At 41.8% G+C, this 24,471-nt stretch overlaps 1 protein-coding gene across 2 annotated transcripts in view; it reads right to left on the minus strand.

The window, feature by feature from the left end:
- The window catches only part of FBXW11 (F-box and WD repeat domain containing 11), a 42,920-nt gene extending 36,960 nt beyond the window's left edge, over positions 1–5,960 (minus strand). For both annotated transcript variants that reach the window (XM_053465378.1, XM_053465377.1), the window contains exon 1: positions 5,747–5,960. In XM_053465378.1, coding sequence (XP_053321353.1) covers positions 5,747–5,791 — 45 coding nt within the window. In that variant the 5' untranslated portion in view covers positions 5,792–5,960. The remainder of the gene's footprint in view (positions 1–5,746) is intronic.
- Between the last annotated feature and the right edge of the window lie 18,511 nt (positions 5,961–24,471).

The following is a 24,471-nucleotide window of genomic DNA, read 5'->3' on the forward strand; positions in this document are numbered from 1 at the left end:
CATGCAAAAAATAATAATGGTGAGTGCTGGTATGTACAAACACCTAAGAAGAAACCACAAAAAAAAAGTTTGCAGTTTTCTTAATTTCTTCTACACGGGTGCCCCTGCTGAACAATGATTTCCGCAACATCCCCTGATTAGGCATGTACAAATTATTTTTGTTTTTACACTTGCAGGAAGAGAATTGTTTTTCCATCTCTTCCCTGCACTCATCACACCAATCAACAAGCCGGTGTCTATGGACTTGACTTGGGAATTGCAATGTGTGTGATCAGCCAGTAGAGGGGCGTTTAGAATGCAAGTAGGGACTCTAGACTGACTATGCAGGGCATATCCTGTCCTCCGATTACCTTCCGGAAGGGAATGCCCGATTACATGATCGGGAATTCTATATGCATGATCCCCTGTGCAGTGGCAGGGAGATCTGCCTCCCACTGCAAAAATGTCTGTAACTAGGGCTGCAACTAACGATTATTTTCATAATCTATTAGTTGGCCGATTATTTTTTCAATTAAATCGGATAAAAAAAACATAAATGTTTCATTTATTTAAAATAATTTAATAAAGTAGCGTAGGATGTTAAAAACAAACGGCAGAATAAAAAAAACCTGATAAAAATGCATTTCTTGTTTTTATTTCCCAACCTGCCCCCAGTTATGCACATTTGAGCCCAGGCTTGCCACACTGCCCTCCAGACATGCCACACTGCCCTCCAGACATGCCACACTGCCCTCCAGACATGCCACACTGCCCTCCAGACATGCCACACTGCCCTCCAGACATGCCACACCGCCCTCCAGACATATGCCTTAAACCCCCTGATTTGTCACCCCGTCCTCCCCAGATATGCCATAGTGCACTCAGAATTGCAGACTCGTTCACAGACAATACTTTTTATAAATAAATACAGGGTTAATACAGGGTTAGATTCCCCTTAGTTTACAGCCCCCCTTTAACTAACTGCACCGTAAGTTAACCTTATTAAATTAACCCTCAGTCCTCAGCATTAAACGAATCCTGAAGAGAAGACCCCATTAACCATAACTGCCCCTAAATTAACCCTGAAGACCCCATCAACAACTGCCCCTAAATTAACCCTAAAGACCCCATCAACCACAACTGCCCCTAAATTAACCCTAAAGACGCCATCAACTACAACTGCCCCTAAATTAACCCTAAAGACACCATCAACCACAACTGAAAGACCCCATCAACCATAACAGCCCCTAAATTAACCCTAATGACCCCATCAACCACAACTGCCCCTAAATTAACCCTGAAGACCCCATCAACCACAACTGCCCCTAAATTAACCCTAAAGACCCCATTAACTATAACTGCCCCTAAATTAACATTAAACACCCCATTAACTAACTGCCCCTAAATTAACCCCCACCGCCCCTAACTTTCAGCACCCGAAATATTAATTTTATACTCAGATGGGTTCCTGAGCCACGTGGACACTATAGGAAATGGGTGGGGCCAATTAATAATTTGGCCCCACCCCTTTCTTCCTGTCCCTCCCTGCAGTCACTGCCGAAAGGCCCCTTTCTTTCTTTCTTTCTTTCTTTCTCCGGCAGTGATTGCAGGGAGGGACTGGTAAGTAGGAACTGCTGCTGTGAGTCACAAACTGATTTGCTCTGAAAAAACCCTCATTTTATAATCGATAAAAATCGATTCAACTAATCGATAATGAAATTAGTTGGCAAAGATTTTCATTATCGATTATCTATTAGTTGTTGCAACCCTAGTCTGTACCTCCTAAAGGGCTAAGCAGAGCTGTACGTCCTCATGGGACTAAAAGGGTTTAACGTTTGACCCTTTGCTACAGAATTAATCCTCCTAAACATCAGCTCTTACGCCAAATACTCTTGGCTTTGGCGCTCGTGTCCCTTTTCAATGCTTATCACTTCTTCCCAACCATAAATCAGGATGTTTCCAGTGCCTCTCTCCCACTTATTCCAACTTTAAATTTTCAGCAAAAGAAAACTGAATTCTGAAAAGAAAATCTATTCTCCCCTTCAAGACCCCACATTATACTCACTATAATCTAATGACCCTTACTCATGCAGTCTGTTTTCAATATGCCATATCGTAAGAGCTGTACAGAAGCGTCCAATACTCTATATATAACATTTTATTAAGTGTAAAGTTAATACCACAATAACTAGCACCTATACTAAAGAGGAATCCAATCATTTTACCAATGCTGGCAATTCTCATCAGTGCCCCCCATGAATACTAACCCCTTAAGGACCAGGCTTTTTGTACCCTTTGTGATCAAGGTTGTTTTAACATTCTTGCAGCGCTCAGCTGTTGCGTTCTTCTTGCTTATTTAGTATGCCCACACAAATATGTGGTTTTATTTCAGGACAAGAAAGCTTTCCATTAATGTTATTGCTAAAAATTAGTTTGATATCTAATTTATCAAAAAAAAAAAATATGGTGAAAATTTGAATGCACACAAATACTTTGACTCTACAAAAGTGAATTAAAAACCCTGCTAAATAGACTAATTTGTTCTGAGTTTAGCAATACACAGTGGTATTATGTTTTTTTTTTTTGCAAGTGCAATAAGAACATGTAGTGTTTTCCCATTTCAAAACCTTTTTTCCAAACCTGGTAATCCTGCCCTCATGTGTTATTTGTGACATCTGTGAAGCCGCCCAATTCAATTTATCCCCAAACCATATATTTTTCAAAACTAGACAATCCAATTGTTAGTATTGAAAACTCTTTCCATGTTTTAATTCTACCAACAGCCTTTGTCAAAGTTTGTGATGGGCATTATTTTTTTCTTCATGTATGAATTTACAGCTCCTGGTATCAATCACTTTCAAACAGCCTAATGTTCTGCAACATCTTCTGGGTACAATGATACCGTCAATGCACAGGTTTTCCTGCTTGCTTGGGAGGTAAAAGGCCACATTTTGGAAGTGTGCATTTTTCAATTTTGACATCTACTCATCCTGACCCATGTCCTATCTGGGATACCATTTTGAAAACTAAACACACCAAGGTATTTCAGATGGTGGTATTTTAACATTTTCCATGCACTAATTCTACCACCAGCCTCTGTCTGCGGTAATAATCCCCCCCACCACCACATACACACACTTTGTACTTCAGGAATTAATTTACAGCTCTTGGTATAGGTCACCGTCACACAAACCCCAATAAGTGTTCAGCAATATCTAGTAGAGAGATACCACCCATGCATAGGTTTGTCAGGACGTTTTTAAAAAATAACAATAATAAAAAAAAGCTAGTATTTTAACTAATGTTAGAGCTTGCTCATCGGGAAAAAAAATGTTCCCCTGATGGCGACACCCCTGGAGAATTATTTTTACACGCTACAACAGTTTCATTTATTTTCTTGTTTTAATACACAATATATTGTGATTAGTAAGCTGGGCTCTATTGACTTGCATGGTTGAATGCAGTTCTTGTATGGACAGACCATCTCTCTTTAGTGGGTGTCACCATCTAGGGAACCACTCCAGGGATAAACCACATTTACAGCAACACCGTTTTAGTGAAGGGTTAAAAGACATCTTGCATGCACAATTAAACACACAAGGCTTTTTACCAAGGTCAGGGATGTTGCTACTGATTTATAGAGCACACAAACATTTTTAATGCTCACTTTGAAAGGAGCTTTGAGCGCCACCACGCACGGGTTGCTAGATAATAAAGCAAGCAGTACTGCGGACACAGTGGAGGGGGCGATTAATTCTTACATATCAAAAATCTAAATACATGCCAATCTTACTTAACCACTTCAGTCCCAGGGGTTTTCATAACCTAAGGATCAAAATATTTTGTCTTTTTTACCATGTTTCTTCAACCATGACTTCCTTTTTCCATATTTGATGAACCCCAGCAAATTATAAATTGTCATTTTGTTCAGAAAAGGTAGGGCCTTCTTTTAAACCCACAAAAATACACAAAACATGATTAGAGATAAAAACCATGTTTAGCAACATATTCTTTCCGTATTTTTAACACTATTTTTTTTTTTATTTATTTTACTTGTAGCGGAAGGGCTAAGGGGCTCTGTTTTAGATAATTTTTTTTTTTTTTTTTTATCTAATATTTCCTTTTTTACTTATGAAACTATTTATCTTAACAGTGTTCCAGCGCTCAAGGCAAGCATTGTTACGAGACAAAACGTAGTGAAAGTACGAATTACTCCATTTGTAAAATAAAAAAATAAAGTTCATCACAACATCCTGATCTGATCTACATTGAATAATTAACATACGTGTCCAATTACATGTAGGTTAACCAGCTATCCAGCTACTTGCGCATTAGTTCTTCACAAATATAGCAGTCAGCTACATTAATTTTGCACAAATCCTTGAACCCTTGATTAGAGCCACATGCCCCCCCCTCCATAAATATGCTGCTGAACTCATAACCAAATGAGCACAGTTCCTAAGTGAAAAACTGAGCATATCAATGAAAGAAGGGCATCAATAATGCAACTACTTGCCTCGTGGAAGCTTATTTCACTATAATTTTGTAACCATTGATTTGTAGCAGTAGTTACCTACTAACTACTAAAACCGTATGAGAAATTTAAATGAAATGTAAGCCATACAGTAGCTTGTTAATAGGAAACTGTCATTTTGCTTTCAATATAGTACTAAAATATATATTTTAGAGGGCCCGATTTTGCTGATTTCCAAACACTCAATCCAATGGGCACAGAAATGAGGGTTACTTGCATAGCACATTCCCAAGGCACACAGAAGCAAAAAGAGCCAAACCTTTGTTGAAACAGACCAGGAATTCTGTTTATCCTTGTCTGAAAACAATTACATTAATTCACATGCATGTGCTCAAGTTGGGATAGCCAAAATCTTAGCCTGTCTGTGGCCCTCAAGGACTGGAGCTGGGTACCTTAGCACTACTCTATCATCACCACCACAAAGACCTGTACATTTCATATAGACCAGTCTATGTATATAAAAAGCAAGAAATTTGAGAAAATGCATTAAAATGAAAACGTAGCAAAATTACACACACATAATAGTACCTTTTACCTACCAGCATCCATGCTTCGCTTATTGTATAATGCTGTACTACAGGGCTTACATCCCTTTACATCCTTGTTATGTCAGCATATACTAATATTTACTATCAGTTTACAAAACTACATAATAGCAATGTGCTGGGTATGATAATACTGACAGAGCGTATTAAACATCAGAAAATATTTTTCCGGAATGGCTGTGACTTCAGAGATTCGATTCTATGACATATATAGCATTAACGATTATAACGAATCTATTTAAACCTCCTAAGGTTCTCAGCAAACAGACCGAAGGAATACAGTGTAGCTCCAGATCAGGCAATTGCAAGGCCAGTCTCTCACCCGCCAGATCATAAAATCCTACCAAGGCCCTCTACTACGGCGCAAATAACACAAGCACCAGTGACAACGCAGAATGGCTCAGCCGGTTAACGCTGAGAACTGGACGACATGGAGAGATACAACGAACAGCAGTGATGCGGCTAAAGGAGGAAGGGCGGAGAAAGCGAGGACTTCAACCTATCTTGTCCGGGAAAGGATTCAGCGAGAACGCAAAATACGAATAAACGAAATGCGTTTGATTAACTACAATTCAAACATATAACGGACCATTCAATGAAAAGCGAGATTTATACATTTTAAGGGAAACGCTTACGTTTGATGGTTAACGCTAAAGCTTAGGTATCTTTAACCTAAATTACGACTCACCATCAGCTCAAAGGTCTTATCTTCTATTACTGAATCCGGCTCCATGCCTACAGGGTACCGAATACAGTTTTTTTTTTTTTTTTTTTTTTCCCCGCCCGTCTCACGCAGGAGAGGTAAACGGAAGCTTGACGCAAACGGCGACGGCGGCAGGAGTAGCAGCTTGCTAGGTCACAACGTGATGACGTACAAAGGTCACTAGGTACCGCAACGCCGGATGCTTTTGTATAACGAACCGGAATCGAAAGTTCTACACACTAGAGTTAATATAGCTAAATTGTTTGTCACCAGCCAGAAGGGTGCGGCGCCATGATGTTAGCGCTAAGCACGGCAACATAGAACTTCTCCTTGTAGCTGGTATATTATTTGCTTTCTCCCTCCTTAACACTGTAACCCACTACTACTCAAAATTCTCTCTATTCACCCACGAAACTAAACTAGAGCTAATCACATCAAGAAAAAAAGATTTTTAAAATATATTTGTACATTATTCTCCCTAACTTAAATCCTCCAATTCCCCCTAACCCCCCACATTCGCACCAACTAATTTAACCTAATGCTTAATCAAATCCAACTGATCAAATAAAAAATGTAAACTGTATGGAGTAAAAAAATGGTTGTACTGAAAAGGATCGGGGGAGGTAAAGGGTTGGAGAAAGACGAGGAACAGGACTTGATAGGGTTAACATATGACTTTGGCACTGTACTCTCATTGTTCTACAAGATACATAATGTATGGCAGCATAGAGCTCAAAATCACATGACCCTACCAGGTATTGATTGGTTCCCAGTGGACTACTTTGAACTGCGTATTTAGGTTTGGGGCTGCCGGCGGCCCCTCGTGGCCACAGTTGCACAGTCCCTTGATCAATTGGCAGATCGGTGATATCAACTTCTGGGGTGATTCCTGTGTTCCACGCTGCCTACCGAAATTTTACGTCAAACCTACTTCTAGTTCCGCTGTTAAGTCTTCTTCATTGCCCAGTACATATAGAAATGTTCAAAATGTGTTTGACAAAAAGCAAGCTGAAGTACTGCCTCCTCATTATCCTTATGATTATCATATAGAGTTGCTTCTTGGTATCCCCCCCGGCGAGAGGCAGAACCTACCCTCTGTCGTTAGTATTCCAGGCCCTGGGAAAATACACACACTGCCCACTTTATTAGACACACCTTGCCAGTACAAGGTGGACCCCCTTTTACCTTCAGAACTGCCTTCATTACATAGTTACATAGGCTGAAAAAAGACATGCGTCCATCAAGTTCAGCCTTTCCTATATCTGTTAATTTATTGCTGTTTGATCCAAAAGAAGGCAAAAAACCCCGGCTTCGCTCTTTCCAATTTTGCACTAACCAGGGAAAAAAATTCCTTCTTGACCCCAAAATGGCAGTCAGATTTCTCCTTGGATCAATAAGCTGTTTCCCCATAATTAAAGATTATATCCCCGAATATTATGTTTTTCCAGGTATCCATCCAGTTGCAGTTTAAACGTCTGTACAGACTCTGATAAAACTACCTCTGCAGGCAGAGAATTCCACATCCTTATTGTCCTTACTGTAAAAAAACCCTTTCCTCTGCTTTAGTCTAAATCTCCTTTCTTCCAGTCTAAATGCATGACCACGTGTCCTATGCATAGTCCTGTTTATGAACAGATTTCCACACAATGGTTTGTATTGGCCCCGAATATATTTATATAACGTTATCATATCCCCTCTGAGGCGACGTTTTTCTAAACTAAACAGATTTAAATTAGTTAACCTTTCTTCATAACTATAGTGCTCCATTCCTTTTATTAATTTTGTAGCCCGCCTCTGCACCCTTTCTAGTGCTATGATATCCTTCTTTAGAAAAGGTGCCCAAAATTGCACAGCATACTCAAGGTGCGGCCTTACCATTGATTTATACAGAGGCAAAATTATATCTTTATTCCGCGACTTGATGCCCCTCTTTATACACGACAATACCTTACTGGCCTTAGCAACCGCAGACCGACACTGCACATTGTTGCCTAGTTTGTTGTCTATAACAATTCCCAAATCCTTCTCATTTGTCATTACCCCTAATTCACTACCGTTTAGGGTGTAGGTTGCTTGTGCATTCGCTACCCCGAAGTGCATAACTTTACATTTATCTACATTGAATTTCATCTGCCATTTGAGTGCCCAGTCCCCCAGTCTATCTAGATCCCTCTGCAGCCAGTAATATCCTGCTCGCCCTGTATAACTTTACCTAGTTTTGTGTCATCTGCAAACACAGAAACATGACTTTCAATGCCTCCTGCCAGGTCATTTATAAATATGTTGAATAAAATTGGTCCCAGAACAGAACCCTGAGGGACACCACTTACCACTTTTGACCAGCTTGAAAATTTACCATTTATAACAACTCTCTGTTCTCTACCTCTAAGCCAATGTTCTACCCAAGAACAAGAATTTGCATCTAGGCCAATTTCTTTCAGTTTGAATGCTAACCTATTGTGTGGAACTGTGTCAAACGCCTTGGCAAAATCCAAGTAGATTACATCCACTGCAACACCCTGATCTACACTTCTACTTACTTCTTCGTAGAATGCAATTAAATTAGTTTGACATGACCTATGTTTCATAAAACCATGCTGATTTATGCTAATAATACTATTCTTCCCAAGGAATTCTTGAATATTATCCCTAAACAGCCCTTCAAATACTTTCCCAGCAACGGAAGTTAGGCTCACAGGTCTATAATTTCCGGGCACAGAGTTGGAACCCTTTTTGAAAATAGGAACCACATCTGCCTTCCTCCAATCCTCTGGTACAATTCCTGAAAGAAAAGAATCCCGAAAGATTAGAAACAGAGGTTCACTTATTTCCTGACACAGCTCCTTAAGTACTCGTGGGTGAATACCGTCAGGCCCTGGAGCCTTGTTAACATTAATTTTCTTTAGTTGCTGCAGCACCTTGTCCTGGGCCATCCACTCACAGTTTGACTGAAAATTTTTCTCAGTGGTCCTATGTATCTCCATTGCCATAGGTTCCTCCATAACATATACTGAGGAAAAATACTTATTTAAAGTTTCTGCTTTTTCCTGGTCCTCCTTAACCAACACTCCCCTCTCTGTTATTAATGAACCTACGTTTTCATTCTTCGTTTTTTTTAGAATTTATGTACTTCGGGCATACTTTCTACTAGGTGCTGGAAACATTCCTCAGAGATTTTGGTCCATATGGACATGATGGCATCACGCAGTTGCTGCAGATTTGTCGGCTGCACAATCTCAAAGGTGCTCTATTGGATTGAGATCTGGGGACCGGGGGGGGGTGCCTTGGAGTACAGTGAACTCATTGTCATGTTCAAGAAACCAGTTTGACATGATACAAGCGTGGTGACATGGTGCATATCCTGCTGGAAGCTTTAGAAGAGGGTACACTGCAGTCATAAAGAGATGGACATGGTCAGCAACAATACTCAGGTAGGCTATCGCATTTAAATGATGCTGAATTGGTACTAAGGGGCCCAAAGTGTGCCAAGAAAATGTCGCCCACACCATTACACTACCGCCACCAGCCTGAACTGTTGATGCAAGGCAGGATGGATCCATGCTCTCATGTTGGTTACACCAAAGACTGACACTGCCATCTGAATGTTACAGCTGGAATCGAGACGCATCAGACCAGACAACTTTCTTCCAGTCTTCCATTGTCCAATTTTGGTGAGCCTGTGCGTGCAGCCTCAGTTTCCTGTTCTTAGCTGGCAGGAGTAGCACCCAGTGTGGTCTTCTGCTGCTGTAGCCCATCTGCTTCAAGGTTCGACGTGTTGAGCATTCAGAGATGCTATTCTGCATACCTTGGTTGTAACGAGTGGTTATTTGAGTTACAATTGCCTTTCTGTCAACTGGAACCAGTCTTCCCATTCTCCTTTGACCTCTGACATCAACAAGGCATTTTCATCCACACAACTGCCGCTCACTAGATATTTTCTCTTTTTTGGACCCTTCTCTGTAAATCCTAGGGATGGTTGTGCGTGAAAATCCCAGTAGATCAGCAGTTTCTGAAATACTTAGACCAGCCCATCTGGCACCAACAACCATGCCGTGTTCAAAGTCACTTAAATCCCCTTTCTGATGCTTGGTTTAAACTTCAGCACGTTGTCTTGACCACATCTAAATGCCTAAATGCATTGAGTTGCTGCCATGTGATTGATTAGCTATGTTTGTTAACAAGCAATTGAACAGGTGTACCTAATAAAGTGGCTAGTGAGTGTATATCCATGACAATCTTGCATGCCCTCACGCGATCGTAATGGCTGAAAAAGTCTCTAGGTGCGCCAGTGACGCTATGCAGGAGGTGTGGCAGGCTGGGTGCTGGATTTGAAAATCTAGAACTGCACCGTTGAGTTGTGTTCCTTCTATTGGGTTTGCTGACTTTGGATTCACACACTGCTGTTACTGATCTTTGGTTTACCCAACTACTACCTTGTGATTCTTCTTGTGTTTTGATCTACTTGATCATACCTGGCTTGGCTGGTTACCTGTTTGTGAACTGACCCTTGGACCCTGGGCTGTCTGCTTTTTAGTTAAATATAGATTTATAGAGTGGTCTTGGGATGTGGGGTGGGACCACTGAAAGCACTGATTGGTAGAGCGCTCAAAAGAGCTACCCAACTCCCCTCCTCATAAGAAAAAACAGATCTTTTTCAGGGGACATGGCTCCTCCATGGCTTTTTTGGTGTCTCAAAAACAAAATTGTCTTTCTGTGCGTCTCCGAATGTCTGTATTGATTATCAAAATCCCTAAAAAACATCGTGCAAAAAAGACTATATAGAAAGCGCTGGGGCTAGTGTATGCAAAAAAAAAAAAAGTGCATGGAGGGGTGCAAAAATGATGTGATGTGTGCTTAACCTCACACAATAACCAATGTGCACAGCACCCAGCCTTCCCTCTCTCACGGGTATTCACTTAATCTTAGCTAAAAGGAGGAGAAGCAATGTGTGAATCTTGCTGTTCACCAATCTACTACAGTGCAAGAAAAAAATGGGTGATTGGTTCTCCAAAAGTGGTAAGGCCACAGCGGAAGCAGAGTCCTTCATCTTCTGGGGCTGTGTGACAGGGACCCGTACTCTTCATAGCAGCTGAGAGCTCAATTGCTCAAGGGAGTGTTCACCCAAGCATTAGTCAAGACAGAACTAAGTTTATTGGGAAGAGCATAGACATTTATACAAACATAATTAGGTCAGGAGTATAATCCCATCAATACAGTTCTATGGCCAGCAACGCCCACCCAACAATGAGTCACTATTTCAGGGTGATCTTGGGAGCCGCTTCAATTCAGGGTACCGATGGAGAGCTCAGGGTCCACGGATGTTATGTTCCAAAAAGTAACTTGATCCGTTGCCAGGACCCCTGAGCGACAGTGCTGGAAGCATCCCTGACCAGCACAAGGGGAACACAGGGTCCATGAGCCCTTTAATCCTTGGGATTCATCGGTGAATATACTCCTTTCGCTGAAGGGGTAAGACATAGGGATGGAGTGCAATACATGAAAAGAGAAGTATGGCTTTGCTCCCCTAAAGGGATATGTAGACCATTTCTTTCATCCCAGGCATATGCCTTTGGTTGGCCGGATCTTCTAGGATCTCCCTTAGAGAAGACCCACTAAAGACTTCAACTCCATAAACTAAAGTTTTCAAGGGGGAGCAAGGCACAATCCAAATCCCCACCACCAAACCCGAACAGTCCCTTTGGGAACTCTGTTCCATTGTGACTTTTAGCGACCCAATGGTGCTTAACTCATGCTGAAACCAAAAAACTTACGTGCACTGAAAAGCAAAAAACTGAAGGTGCAATAAGCTGTGCCAGTGGTATCCACAGTCCCCAGCCAGATGGCTGGTAAATTATAATTAAAAAACAACAGCCAGCCAAATGACATTTTTAATGGTGGGTGTAACGGGTTCACCAAGAGAGCTGTAGTAACTCCCAGAGATCACCCACATGTATCCTCCTGTTGTCCCCGGAATCATTTCCAGAACCAGCCAGCATGCGCACCTTGGAACCCTGCTATGTGTACCCAATAAGTAGACACAACTACCTTGAACTGAGTACAGCAGGAATGAACAGTTTATTGATGTAAAACATGGACTCATATAGCCACAGAACTTCATTAACATAAATTAACATTGATAAACAGGTACAGGTAGACAACCCGACCTTTAATCCCCTTTAGCTACTAAATATCCCCCTGGTAGCTATCCTGTTAATGGGATTACTTTACACAATAGAGTTCCTGCCTGTTTGGCAGCCAGGCTGGAGCCATCTCTGAGTACCTTGGGCCCCTGTATTACAGGTCATTCTGTCACAGTGGGTAAAATGAAAAGTGTCTCAAGAACGGATCAGGGTGAATGCAGCACGCTTACCGACCAGTGCACTGTGAGTAAAAATAATGTCCCCCGCACCCCAACGTGCCACATGCTCCAGCAGATGCATGCCAGGGTAGACTAGAACAACCTCGGGCTCTCTGACTCAAATTCCAGGCTTAAAGCCAGAGGACCAAGCTTTCCCTCTCTCACAGGCACTCGCTTGATCTTAGCCAAAATACCGGGAAGCGATGTGTGACCACTATTGAAGTTAGAATCCCAGCATGCTAAATTTGAAAGAAAAAAAAGGATATGTAACTTGTAATATTTACCCTATAAGAGGCAAATGATAAACCCCTCCATAGCAGAGGCATTATTTAACCCCTTCAGGACCGGGATTTTGATACGAACGCGTTGCTAAAGGACCGGAGCCGTTTTTGCTATGTCTTTCATCAACTGTAATTTCTCTCTTATCAATTAGTGCACCCACACAAATCATATAGTGTTTTTTTCAGCACAAGTAGGGCTTTCATTTGAAACCATATTAAGCTGGGTAGTACATTGTTTTGTTTGAAATAAACTGGAAAAAGTGGGGGGGAAATGAAAAACTTTTTTACAGTTTTGTATACATACAAATTGTACACACATTGAACCAATGGTAAAAAATTATCCAAAATATATTCATTAACTTGTCCTGATTTGGACCACCCAATATGGCCAGGATTTTCATCTATTTTGACCAGTATAGGGCAAATATTGCAAGGCATGCATCACGTTTTTAAAATGTAATTTTTTTCATATTTGGCATGGTAGGCTAATAACTGCAATAGTTGTCACAGATACTGATTAAGAATTATGTTTAGGAACAGTAGGTAAGTCAAGGTGTACAACTAGGGTCATTTTGACACTTTTCAAACAGGGATTTTATCGCCAATTGCTGCCAAATTTTGAGGTATTTTTATAATTTTTTTGCATATGTTGCAATGTCGCTTTAGATTTCATATATTTTATATAGAATATGTGCAATTGCAGAAAAAAAAACACCAAATTGTGTTCACCAACATCCCCCGGTTCCAACAAGGCCTCACATGCATGGTTCATGCATTTTTTGAGGAAGCTATGAGGGCAAAAGTGGAACATGCGCATTTTAGTTTTCAAATTTGGAATTTTCAGAAAATGGTTTACTGGGCCCATATCCCATTTGGGACATTTTGGAAGCCCAACACTGTAAATTACCCCATAAAAGTATATATATTTATGAACAGCAGACAAGTCTAGGTGTTCAACTAGGGTAATTTTGACAGTTTTCAGGCAGCCATTTCTTCATCGATGTCTGCCAAAGTTCATGGAAAATTTATTTTATTGTGTTTTTAACGCATACATTTCAATGTTGCAATTTATTTCTTGCACAGCATATGTGCAACAGTGGAAGAAGCCCCCCATTGTAAATTACCCCATAAAAGCATATGCTTATGAACGGTAGACAAGTCAAGGTGTTCAACTAGGGTAGTTTGGGCAGTTTTCAGCCCACCATTTCTTGACTGATGTCTGCCAAACTTCACAGGGAAATTATTTTATTGCATTTTTAACGCATAAATTTCAATGTTGCATTGAATTTCTAGCACACAATAAGTGCAACAGTGGAAGAAAACACCACATCCCATGATTCCAACAAGGCCTCGCATGCATGGTTCATGCATTTTTTGAGGAAACCATGAGGCCATAACTGGAATAACTGGAATATGCGCAAATTTTCAGAATTGGTTCATGCATTTTTTGAGGAAGCTATGAGGGCAAAAGTGGAACATGCGCATTTTAGTTTTCAAATTTGAAATTTTCAGAAAATGGTTTACTGGGCCTATATCCCATTTGAGATATTTTAGAAGCCCCCCAATTTAAATTACCCCATAAAAGCATATGTCCATGAACGGTAGACAAGTCAAGGTGCTCAACTAGGGTAATTTTTACAGTTTTCAGACTTGTTAGTGACAAGTTTAGGCCACTGACATTGACCAGGGAGACCGATCAATAATCAGTGACTTACAATGTCACCAAAAACATTACCGAGAGCTTCTTTTCCCTGCCAATCCCTGGTGACACTATGAGAGACTCCTCCTCCGTACCTGAGATAGGGCAGGACTCAAACAGTTAAAAGGCCCCTCCCCTCCTAGCACCCTCAGTGAATATCAAAGACCACACAGGAAAACAGAATCGCTGCAAAAACATTTATTGAAAGGAAGGGAGGGAACTAAACGTGTCACCAGGGATTGGCAGGGAAAAGAAGCTCTCGGTAAGTAGAACTTAATGTTTCCCTGCCATCCCAGGTGACACTATGAGAGATATAACAAAGAAGAAGGGTGGGAAACAAAGAAACTCAGGGGGAAAACACAGCCCCAAGAACCGTACGACCGAACAGGGCATCCTCCTGTGCCATCTGATCGAGTCTATAATGTCGTACAAAAGTACTCAGAGTTCCCCACGTAGCTGTCTTGCAGATGTGTTCAGGCGAGACGAGACATCGTTCAGCCCATGAAGTGGAAACTGCGCGGGTAGAGTGGGCACGAATCCCGGGAGGGGGAACCCCGTCAGCTGCTGTGTAAGCTAAAAAGATAGTTGACACAATCCATTTTGCCATTGTACGCTTAGAAATGCTAAGACCTCTACTGGGACCAGAAGAGGCTACAAACAAACTAGATGATTTGCGTAGAGGCTGCGTGCGTTCCAGATAAATTGAAAGACATCTTTTTAAGTCCAACGTATGGAGCGCTTCCTCTTCCGCCGATTGAGGGGACGAGAAGAACGTAGGCAACACAATTTCTTGGTCCCTGTGAAACGCCGTCTGTACTTTGGGTGAGAATTCTGGGGGCAAAGCGAGGATAACCTTATCCGGAAAAAAACGCAGGAACGGTTCTTTCATTGAAAGTGCCTAGAGTTCACTGATACGCCTCGCAGAGGTAATGGCCACCAGGAAGGCCGTCTTCAGAGACAACAGGTGTAGGGAAACCGATTGAAGAGGCTCAAAAGGTGGCAACATGAGCCTGCGAAGGACCAGGTTCAGGTCCCAGGGCACCATCTTGGAGACAGGGCGATTACGAATACGCACCATAGCCTTGGAGAAACGCCTGATGACTGGAACAGAAATCAAATCGAAGCCAAGTAAAGCACTAATGGCAGCAAGCTGGACCTTGATGGTAGAAGGCTGAAGTCCATGGTCAAACCCCATCTGTAAAAATTCCAGAATGGCAGCCGGAGAACTGTCTGAAGGAAGAATTTTCCTGGATCCACACCACCTACAAAACCTCTTCCACACTTTAATGTATCTGAGGGATGTGACCTTCTTACGACTGCGAAGAAGAGTTTCCGTAACCGACTCAGAGAAGCCTCGAGACCTCAGAATTCTCCGTTCAACCTCCAAGCCGTCAGTTGAAATACCGCAGGATTTGGATGAAGGAACTGACCCTGATGAAGCAGGTCTTCCCAGGCCGGGAGCCGTAGGGGCGGTGCGTGGCTGAGTGAGACTAAGCCCGCGTACCAGACACGTCTGGGCCAGTCTGGGGCAACCAGTATAACCGATGCCCGGTCGAACTTGATCTTCTGCAGAACCTTGGATATCAGAGGAAATGGAGGGAAAATATAGGCGAGGCTGAAACTCCAAGTCTGAGCGAAGGCATCCACCGCCAGAGGCTGGTCCCGAGGATTGAGAGAAAAGAACGCTGGAACTTGAGCATTGTCCCTGGAGGCCATAAGATCTGCCCAAAAGGAAATCCTGAGAGCTAGGCGCAGCAGGCGAGGACTTCTTGTACCCCCCTGCTTGTTGATGTAGGCGACTACCGCCCAATTGTCGGAACGAAGCAGGATGTTCTCGCTGAAGAGCTGCTTTTCCCAGTGATGTAGGGCATTCTCCACCGCCAGCAGCTCCCAGCAGTTTGAGGGTAGGAGCTGAGTGGCAGGCGACCAGAGACCTTGAACAAAGCTGTCCCGATAAGTGGCTCCCCAGCCTGTTCTGCTTGCGTCTGTGGTAAGGAGCTCTTTGGATGACCAGGCCCATCGTCTTCCTGAGGCCAGAGTGTCTCGTAGGAGCCACCAGGAGAGGGATGCCTTGACATGCGGAGGAAGACGAACCAGTCTGTCCAGGGCGAATGGGTTCTCTTCCATCAGATGAAGAATATGGTTCTGAAGAACCCTCATGTGAGCCAGGGCCCAGGGAACTGCATACCTTGCTGAAGTCATCTTGCCGAGAAGAGACATACATCGCCCTAGTGGACTTTTGCGTGCAGCAAGCACCTTGCAGGTTAGGGAATAAATACCGCTGATCTTGCTTGAAGGAAGAAAAGCTTTTCCTTCGCAGGAATCCAGGCGAAGGCCGAGGAACACCAATTGTTGAGAAGGAACTAAATTGGACTTCTCCCAATTTAGAATCCAGCCAAGATCCTGAAGCGTCTGGACCACCCGGGAAAGGTGACACTGAAGGAGAGCAGCTGAATGAGTGTAATTCAGCCAATCGTCCAGGTACGGGATGACCGAAATACCCTGGCGTCTGAAATGGGCCACCACCACTGCAAGGAGCTTTGTAAACACTCTGGGGGCTGGAGACAGTCCAAATGGAAGGGCTTGAAATTGAAAATGACTGATTCTTGAACCCCAAGGAATAGCTATCCGCAGAAACCGTTGATGGGAGGGGTGCATAGGGACATGAAGATACGCATCCTTTAGGTCTATGGAGACCATGAAGTCTCGAAGATTTAGAGAGTCCAGAGCTGATCGTACGGTCTCCATCTTGAACCTTAGGAAACGAAGGTGACGGTTCAGGAAACGTAGGTCTATAATGAGACGAAACCCCTTTGGTGGAACCAAAAAGACACGAGAATAAACCCCTTGACTCTGTTGCTGCAGGGGCACGGGAACAAGGACTTCTGTATCTACAAACTGTTGGACGGCAGACAACAGGAATCCCCGCTGCTCCACGTTCTGAGGAAGGTGGGAAATCAAAAACTGGTCTGCAGGCTTGCTTTCGAATTGTAGTCGATAACCCTGGGATATGATGGATCTCACCCAGGAATCTTGGGTGATGAAGAACCAATAATCTATGAAATGCCGAAGTCTTCCTCCCACCGGGATGCCTACCGAGTCATGCAAAACCTTTGGGGTCCTGGGCCGCTTTGGGGAAGGCGAACCTGTCATATCTACCCCTTTCACGATGAAATCTGCCCCGGAAGGCATGTTTCCTTGCAGGGCGAGAGAAACCGGACCTGGACTGGCCTGGAAAGTATGGACGAAAGGACTGCCGCCTCCTGGAAGCAGTTCTGCGTTGTGGCATCCAATGTTTATCACCAGTTGTTCTCTCAAGCAGGGACTCCAGTTCCTCGCCAAACAGAGACCCTCCTTTAAAAGGGATATTAAGCAGTCTGTTCTTTGAGGCATTGTCAGCCCCCCAGGCTTTAAGCCATAAGGCCCGTCTGGTCGCCACAGAAAGTGCAGAGGCCCTGGCTGACATCCTGACATTTTCAATTGAGGCATCGCAGAGAAAATCCACTGCCAACTTGAGAGCAGCAATGTTCTTAAGGATAGTTTCTCTAGGCGTTTTTGCTGCAACCTCTTCCTCGATCTGCAACAGCCAGATTTTAACCGCTCGAGACACTGAGGCAGATGCTATGCCAGGTTTAAAAGCAGTGGTGGACGCTTCAAAAGATTTCTTAACGGCTGCTTCAGCCTTCTTTTCCATAAGATCCGAAAAATGAGAACCATCCTCCAGCGGCAAGGCAGTCTTTCTGGAAGCTTTCATCACTGCGATGTCAATCAGCGGGTTTGCACAGAATTTGACAAAGTCCTCCTGAAACGGAAAAAGGCGTTTCACCCACCTGGACAGGTTAATTCTCCTCTCTGGATGGTTCCATTCCTGCTTAATGATGTCGGATAAAGCAGGGTGTACAGGAAAAGACGGTGACTGCTTGGAGAAGCCGGAAAAAAGTGATCTTTTTTAGGTGTAGCTGTATCCTCCAAGTTCATGGCCGACTTTACAGCAGAGACGAGAGTATCAATCTCTTCCACCGGAAACAAAAAGGAACTTTCCTCCTGGATTTCACCTTCCTCTGAAGAATACTCCTCCAGCTCAGGGTAATCGAACTCGGAGTCAGAAAGCTGCTGATAACCCAGGAAAGGTGGTTCCCGTACTGCCGGAAGATGGGGAGGAGCAGGAACTGACTGACGAAAGGCAGAAAAGGTAGACTGCATCTCTTTCTTAAGCCAGGCTAAAAATTCTCTCCCACCAGAGGCTTCAGAATCCGCCACAGACTTTAGACAGGCGGAACAGAGCTTTTTCTTAGAATCCTGCAGAGGCTTGTGACAACCAGAACACTGCGCATGCTTAGTCTTAGATAAAGCCTTTTTAGGTCTTTCCTCAACAGAGGGAGGCTCAGAATTATCTGGAGCAGACATAATTAAACAGGATGCAACAGCACCGTCAGAAAATATATATATATATATATAAACAGCTCTCAACTCACCACACCGCTTAAATAGCTTCATACCAGGCTACAAACTGCAACAGCAGCAAATTTGGCGCCAAAATTTTGAATTGACCCGAAAACGAGGCTAGGAACGCATACCGGACATGCCTAGAACTCCTCGCCGGAAGAAGCAGGGACGCCATATTTGAAACACGCCGAGGCGCCGAAACCGCGGCGTCTAACACAGAAGACGCCGGCAGATCAGCAAAGGAAGCCGGGGGAGCTGAGGGAAGGAAGCCGGACGGACCACCGCTCAGCCACGGTGAGTATGCGCGGGGCAGCGCGGCACCAGCCACCCGGCTATGGCGCAGGCATCCCCCACCCGGGGGGGGTTAGCCCTAGGGAGAACCGGCTCAACCTAGAGCCGTGAAAAAATAACAAACGGGAGACGAGTCCTCCCTACCTGATGTAGGGCAGGAACAACCATTGAGGGTGCTAGGAGGGGAGGGGCCTTTAAAACTGTTTGAGTCCTGCCCTATCTCAGGTACGGAGGAGGAGTCTCTCATAGTGTCACCTGGGATGGCAGGGAAAGTGATCAGGTAATAATTATGTATTTTTTTTTCTTAATATTTTTTCTCCCACAATTTCCCTAGATGACCCCTCTCTCTTTCTAAGGGTCATCCAGGGGCTGCAATAATGATCAGATCACTCCTATTGGCCAGAAGTGATCTGATCATCATCAGGCGACTTACTAAACTCTAAGCATTTGACCTGGAAGCGCCCTGGACTTTCAGGTAAGAGCTGGGTTTTTTTTGATAATTTTTTGTTAACTCTTTAAATTCTGATGTATTTTTAGAAGATCTATTTAGTAAAGTTGAAAAATATGCTAAAGGAACAATTGTAACGGCGGATAATTTTAATTGCATTCCGGATGTCTCAATGGATAAGATGTTAAAAAGAGGAGAATCTGCCAGTAAGAAAATAGTTAGATCAGCCAAACTACCAACAAATTTTCTTAAATTATTTGACATATGGAGAGTTTTTAACCCTACTGTTAAGGAGGTTACTCATTTTTCAGCGTCACATGCTTCATATGCGCAAATAGACTTAATATTGGGGAATAAATATTTGGTTGAAAGTATTAAGAAAGTATTAAAGATATTATATAGTTCGATCATAATGCCAGTATATGGGAAATCCATATAAACAATCGTCAAATTAGAAATAGGGAATGGAGAATAAATTCTAGTTTAGTGAAACACCAGTCCCATTTAGACTATTTAAAAACTAATACTAACCTATATTTCCAAGAGAATGATAATAAGACAATATCTCGATCTTTATTGTGGTACATTTATAAAAGTGTAACTTTGATTAAGCTGGGGAGTATCGAGAATAAAAAAAGAGGTTTGGACCTTTCCACCCTATATACAAATTTATACGAACTTATGATAAATAAAAGATCTCCAACTACCGTATTTGCTCAATTATAAGACGAGGTTTTTTCCAGAGCAAATGCTCTGAAAAATACCCCTCGTCTTATAATCGAGGTCGTCTTCTAAGCAGACCTCATTCTGCTGGGGCCGTGCTGCTTACCGGGCTTTGATGGCGAGCAGCGTCTCTGCTATTAGCAGCAGGAAACAGGAAGCTAGCACATAACTCCTCACATAACTCTACCTCCCCCCTCCTTCCTCTGGGGCAGGGCCAGAGAAGTTGCTCGCACAGCCGGGCCCCCTGCAGAAGTCTGCTAGTGGGAGATCTGCAGTTCAGGTAAGGGGGTGGGGGGTTTGAGCGTGTGTGTGTATGTGTGATTAATGGAATGAATGAGTATTTAAATGTTTGTGAATGAGTGTGTGTGTGTGATAGCATGGATGTGTAAGGGGGTGGGGGTGGTAGCATGGCATAGGGAGGCTGTAATCACACTTCTAACATCCCCAGGTTCCAGCATTCTCTGGCTGCCTTGGCTTGATAGGAGTGTGATTGCTGTTAGCAGTATATATATATATATATATATATATATATATTATATATATATCTCCAGAAATGCATTTTAACCCCCTATATGCCCCTCAGCCCCATGATATGCCTTTTAACCCCCTATATGCCAGAGTGGCATATAGGGGTATAAGGCATATCATGGGGCAGAGGGGCATATAGGGGGTTAAAAGGCACATCATGGGGCAGAGTGGCAAATAGGGGGTATAAGGCATTTCTGGGGGCAGAGTGGCAAGCCTGGGGGCAGATGTGCATAACTGGGGGGGCAGGTTGGCAAATAAAAAATATATTTTTCTCAATCATAACTTTTATTAAATATGGAAATTAGTTTACATGAATTAATATTTACTAGTATAACTTTTTTCCTATAGGGTAGTCTTATATTCAGGCTTTTTGTTTTTTTCCTAAATTAATTTTGATTTTGGGGGGTCGTCTTATAATCAGGGTCGTCTTATAATCGAGCAAATACGGTAAATTTAGATCTAACAAAATAGTCATACTTAAGAATAAATTAATTAGAATTGGAGAAAATAAATAAAAACTTAGAGAGACTAAAATAGCAATGGTATTACAAAAGTAATAGAGTGGATAAGATCCTAACTGATTTATCTATTCCAGAGATAATAGGGACCAATTAAAAGAACTAAACAAACCGATAGAAGAAATAAAGGTAACAAAGGTTATTGAAAATCTTAAAAATCATAAAAGCCCAGGCGGCTCAATGAAATAAGTACAGTAGGGGAAAAAGAAAAAGCCTGAATATAAGACTACCCTATAAGAAAAGTTTTACTAGTAAATATTAATTTACATGTAAACTATTTTTTCATATTTAATAAAAACTATTATGAGAAAAACATTTTTTGAGATATTTAATAAAAACTATTATGAGAAAAACACATTTTTTGTTATTTCCTTTTATTTGCAACTCTGCCCCCAGTTATGCACATCTGCCCCCCAGATATGCCTTATACCCCCTTTTATGCCACTCTGCCCCCCAGATATGCCTTATACCCCCTTATATGCCACTCTACCCCCCCAGAAATGCCTTATACCCCCTATATGGCACTCTGCCTCCCAGATATGCCTTTTATTATTATACTTTATTTATAAAGCGCCGACAGATTCCACAACGCTGTACAAGGTAATAATTTCTCAGATAACGACAAGCAATTGACATACAGATACAAGAGGAATGGAGGGCCCTGTTCCCACAGGAACTTACATTCTTTTAACCCTCTTATGTCACTCTGACCCCCAGAAATGCCTTATACCCCCTATATACCACTCTGCCTCCCTGATATTCATTTTGACCCCTATATGGCACTGTCTCCCAGGTATTCCTTTTAACCCTTCTATATGCCACTTTGCCCCCCAGAAATGCCTTATTCTATATTACATATATATATATATATATATATATATATATATATATATATATATATATATATATATATACACATACATACATCACTCTGGCTCCGATATTCCTTTTAACTCCCTATATGACACTCTGCCTCCCCGATATTCCTTTTAACCCCCTATATGACACTTACCCTCCCCCGACTTACCAGTGCGTCTTTAGACTTGTCCCAGTGCTCCAGATACCTTGGTGTCTAGTGGAGCAGCCGGTGCTGGTCCTGAGCTGGGGCTTCAATGAATGAGCACCGGAAGGTCATGTGATGTCATAATACGGTAACACTGTAATTACAGACCTATTTCACTTATTAACAAAGATATGAAGATTTAAGCGGCAGTTCTGGCAGATAGGCTGAAGCATGTGAAGCCCTATGTCTTCTGGCACTGGATGCTGAGAAAGCCTTTGATCGGGTGAATTGGCATTTTATGCTCCAATCGATACATGCTTATGGAATTGAGGGCCAGTTCCTATTGGCAATTCAGTCCCTATACTCAAACCCCAAGGCACAAACAATTGGGTAAAACATCAACGCAGATTGGTTCCAACTGACAAATGGGACTTGTCAGGGATGTCCTCTTTCCCCTTTACTGTACATAATGACTAGGGAGATTCTGGCTATTGTCATAAGAAAAAAATATCTACAGGAAGATCTGAAAATTTGCCTTTATGCAGATGATACTCATATCTTTAGAAGAACCCGAAAAATCAATTAGGGCTCTGATAATTAAAAAATATCCAGATATGTTGAATTATAATCTAAATATAGAAAAATCAGATATTCTCCCACTAAATATTACAATGCAAACAAAACGAATAATTCAACAGGAATATAAATGTAAATGGGATTTACAAGATCTTAATTATTTAGGTTTAAAAATAAAAGTAGAAGATGAAACTAATCACTTGCTGAAACAGTGGATAAACATGCAATTATCCTGGATTGGCAGAATAAATATAATTAATGCATATATATTCCCCAAATGGACCTACTTTTTCAGACATATTCCTTTAAAAATTCCAAATCCTTGGATCAATATGTTTCAGTCTAGCTTTAACAAATTGACGGAGGGAAAATTCGACTCAGTAATAAACATCTGGCCAAAAAAAATGAATAGGTTGGGGAGGTTTGGACTACCCCAGAGTCAAAAGCACATATGAAGCATGTGTATTAGTTAATTTATATAATTTACAATTAGATACCATAGAATTCATTGTATCTGATATAAATCTGAGGAAACGGAAAAATGTTGGAATAAATTAAGATATTTTGGAACATAAAACCATTCGACCAATTATCTCTAGAGTACAATTTACATTCTTCAGAAATATTCGCCTACTTAAGAATAAAATCTTTTAATACAAGCAAGATACAAAGCTGACAAGGAACTTTACTCCAAACTTGAAAATGTATTTAATAAGATATTAAAAAAAAAAAAAAAGTCCAGATCACATGAAGTAATAATAAAAAAAAAATTGACGAGATCGCACCCACTTCAATTAAAGCTAGATGGTCCAGAGACTCATTGAGACAAATTACAGAGAGAGAATGGTATAAAGAAATACAATTGACATATACACTATACAACAATTAGAGAAAATTTTAAACTTATAAATTAATGGTATTTGAGACCGACAAAAATAAAATCTATGTTCCCAAATATTTCAGATAGATTTTGGAGATGTAATCAGGATAAGGGAGACTTCAAACATATTTGGTGGACATGTAAAGAAGTAAGGCTCTTATGGAAATATGTATTTGAATTAGTAGAAAAAATGACAAATATTAAAATTAAAAAGACTTTCGAAATAGTTCTCCATACATATCTATAGAGAGAAAGACAATAACCATTCATGGTTTTGCAGCTGTTAAGCTGCGGATTGCAAGAAACTGGAAAGAAGCTAAACCCTCTGTTACATTTGAAAAAATCAGGTTAAGTTTCAATTGCAGATGGCCTTGGTTGGGTTAGTTTAGCGCAGAAAATTACTATGTATGAGAACTGGATTACAAAACTAAAGAAATTATGATCTTATAATTAAAAAAAGGCACATATCTCTGGACTTTTTTTTCCCCTCTTCCTTTCCATGTATTGTAACAATTTACTTACATCCCAGGATAATTTTATATGTTTACGGTTTTACTCATCAGCGTAATGTATGTTTTGTTTCACACTACATGGATCTTGTATTTGTAAGTTTCTGTGTTATTTTATTCTACCATCTACTTTTGATACTGGAAATTAATATTATAATTAAAAAATAAATAGATCAATAGAGTCGCTCGTACGGACCTTTAGCTCTTGGAGCGGGGACACCTTGGTCTCCCCAGGCCAAGTTCCGCCGTCAGGAGTTAAAGGGCCGTGCAAGCAAATCTCACAGGAGGCCCTTGCAGGCGGCCAATAGAGTAGCATGCATGGCCCTTTAACTCCTGACAGGGAACTTGGCCTGTCTCTCCGCTACAAGAGGTAAAGGTCTTTAAAACTCCGGCGGCGAACCTACGGATTCCTGCTCCCGTTACCTACGCAGCATCGCAGGGGTTAACGGG

The sequence above is a fragment of the Spea bombifrons genome, chromosome 4, assembly GCF_027358695.1.
Source record: "Spea bombifrons isolate aSpeBom1 chromosome 4, aSpeBom1.2.pri, whole genome shotgun sequence".
In the NCBI taxonomy this organism is placed as follows: Eukaryota; Metazoa; Chordata; class Amphibia; order Anura; family Pelobatidae; genus Spea; species Spea bombifrons.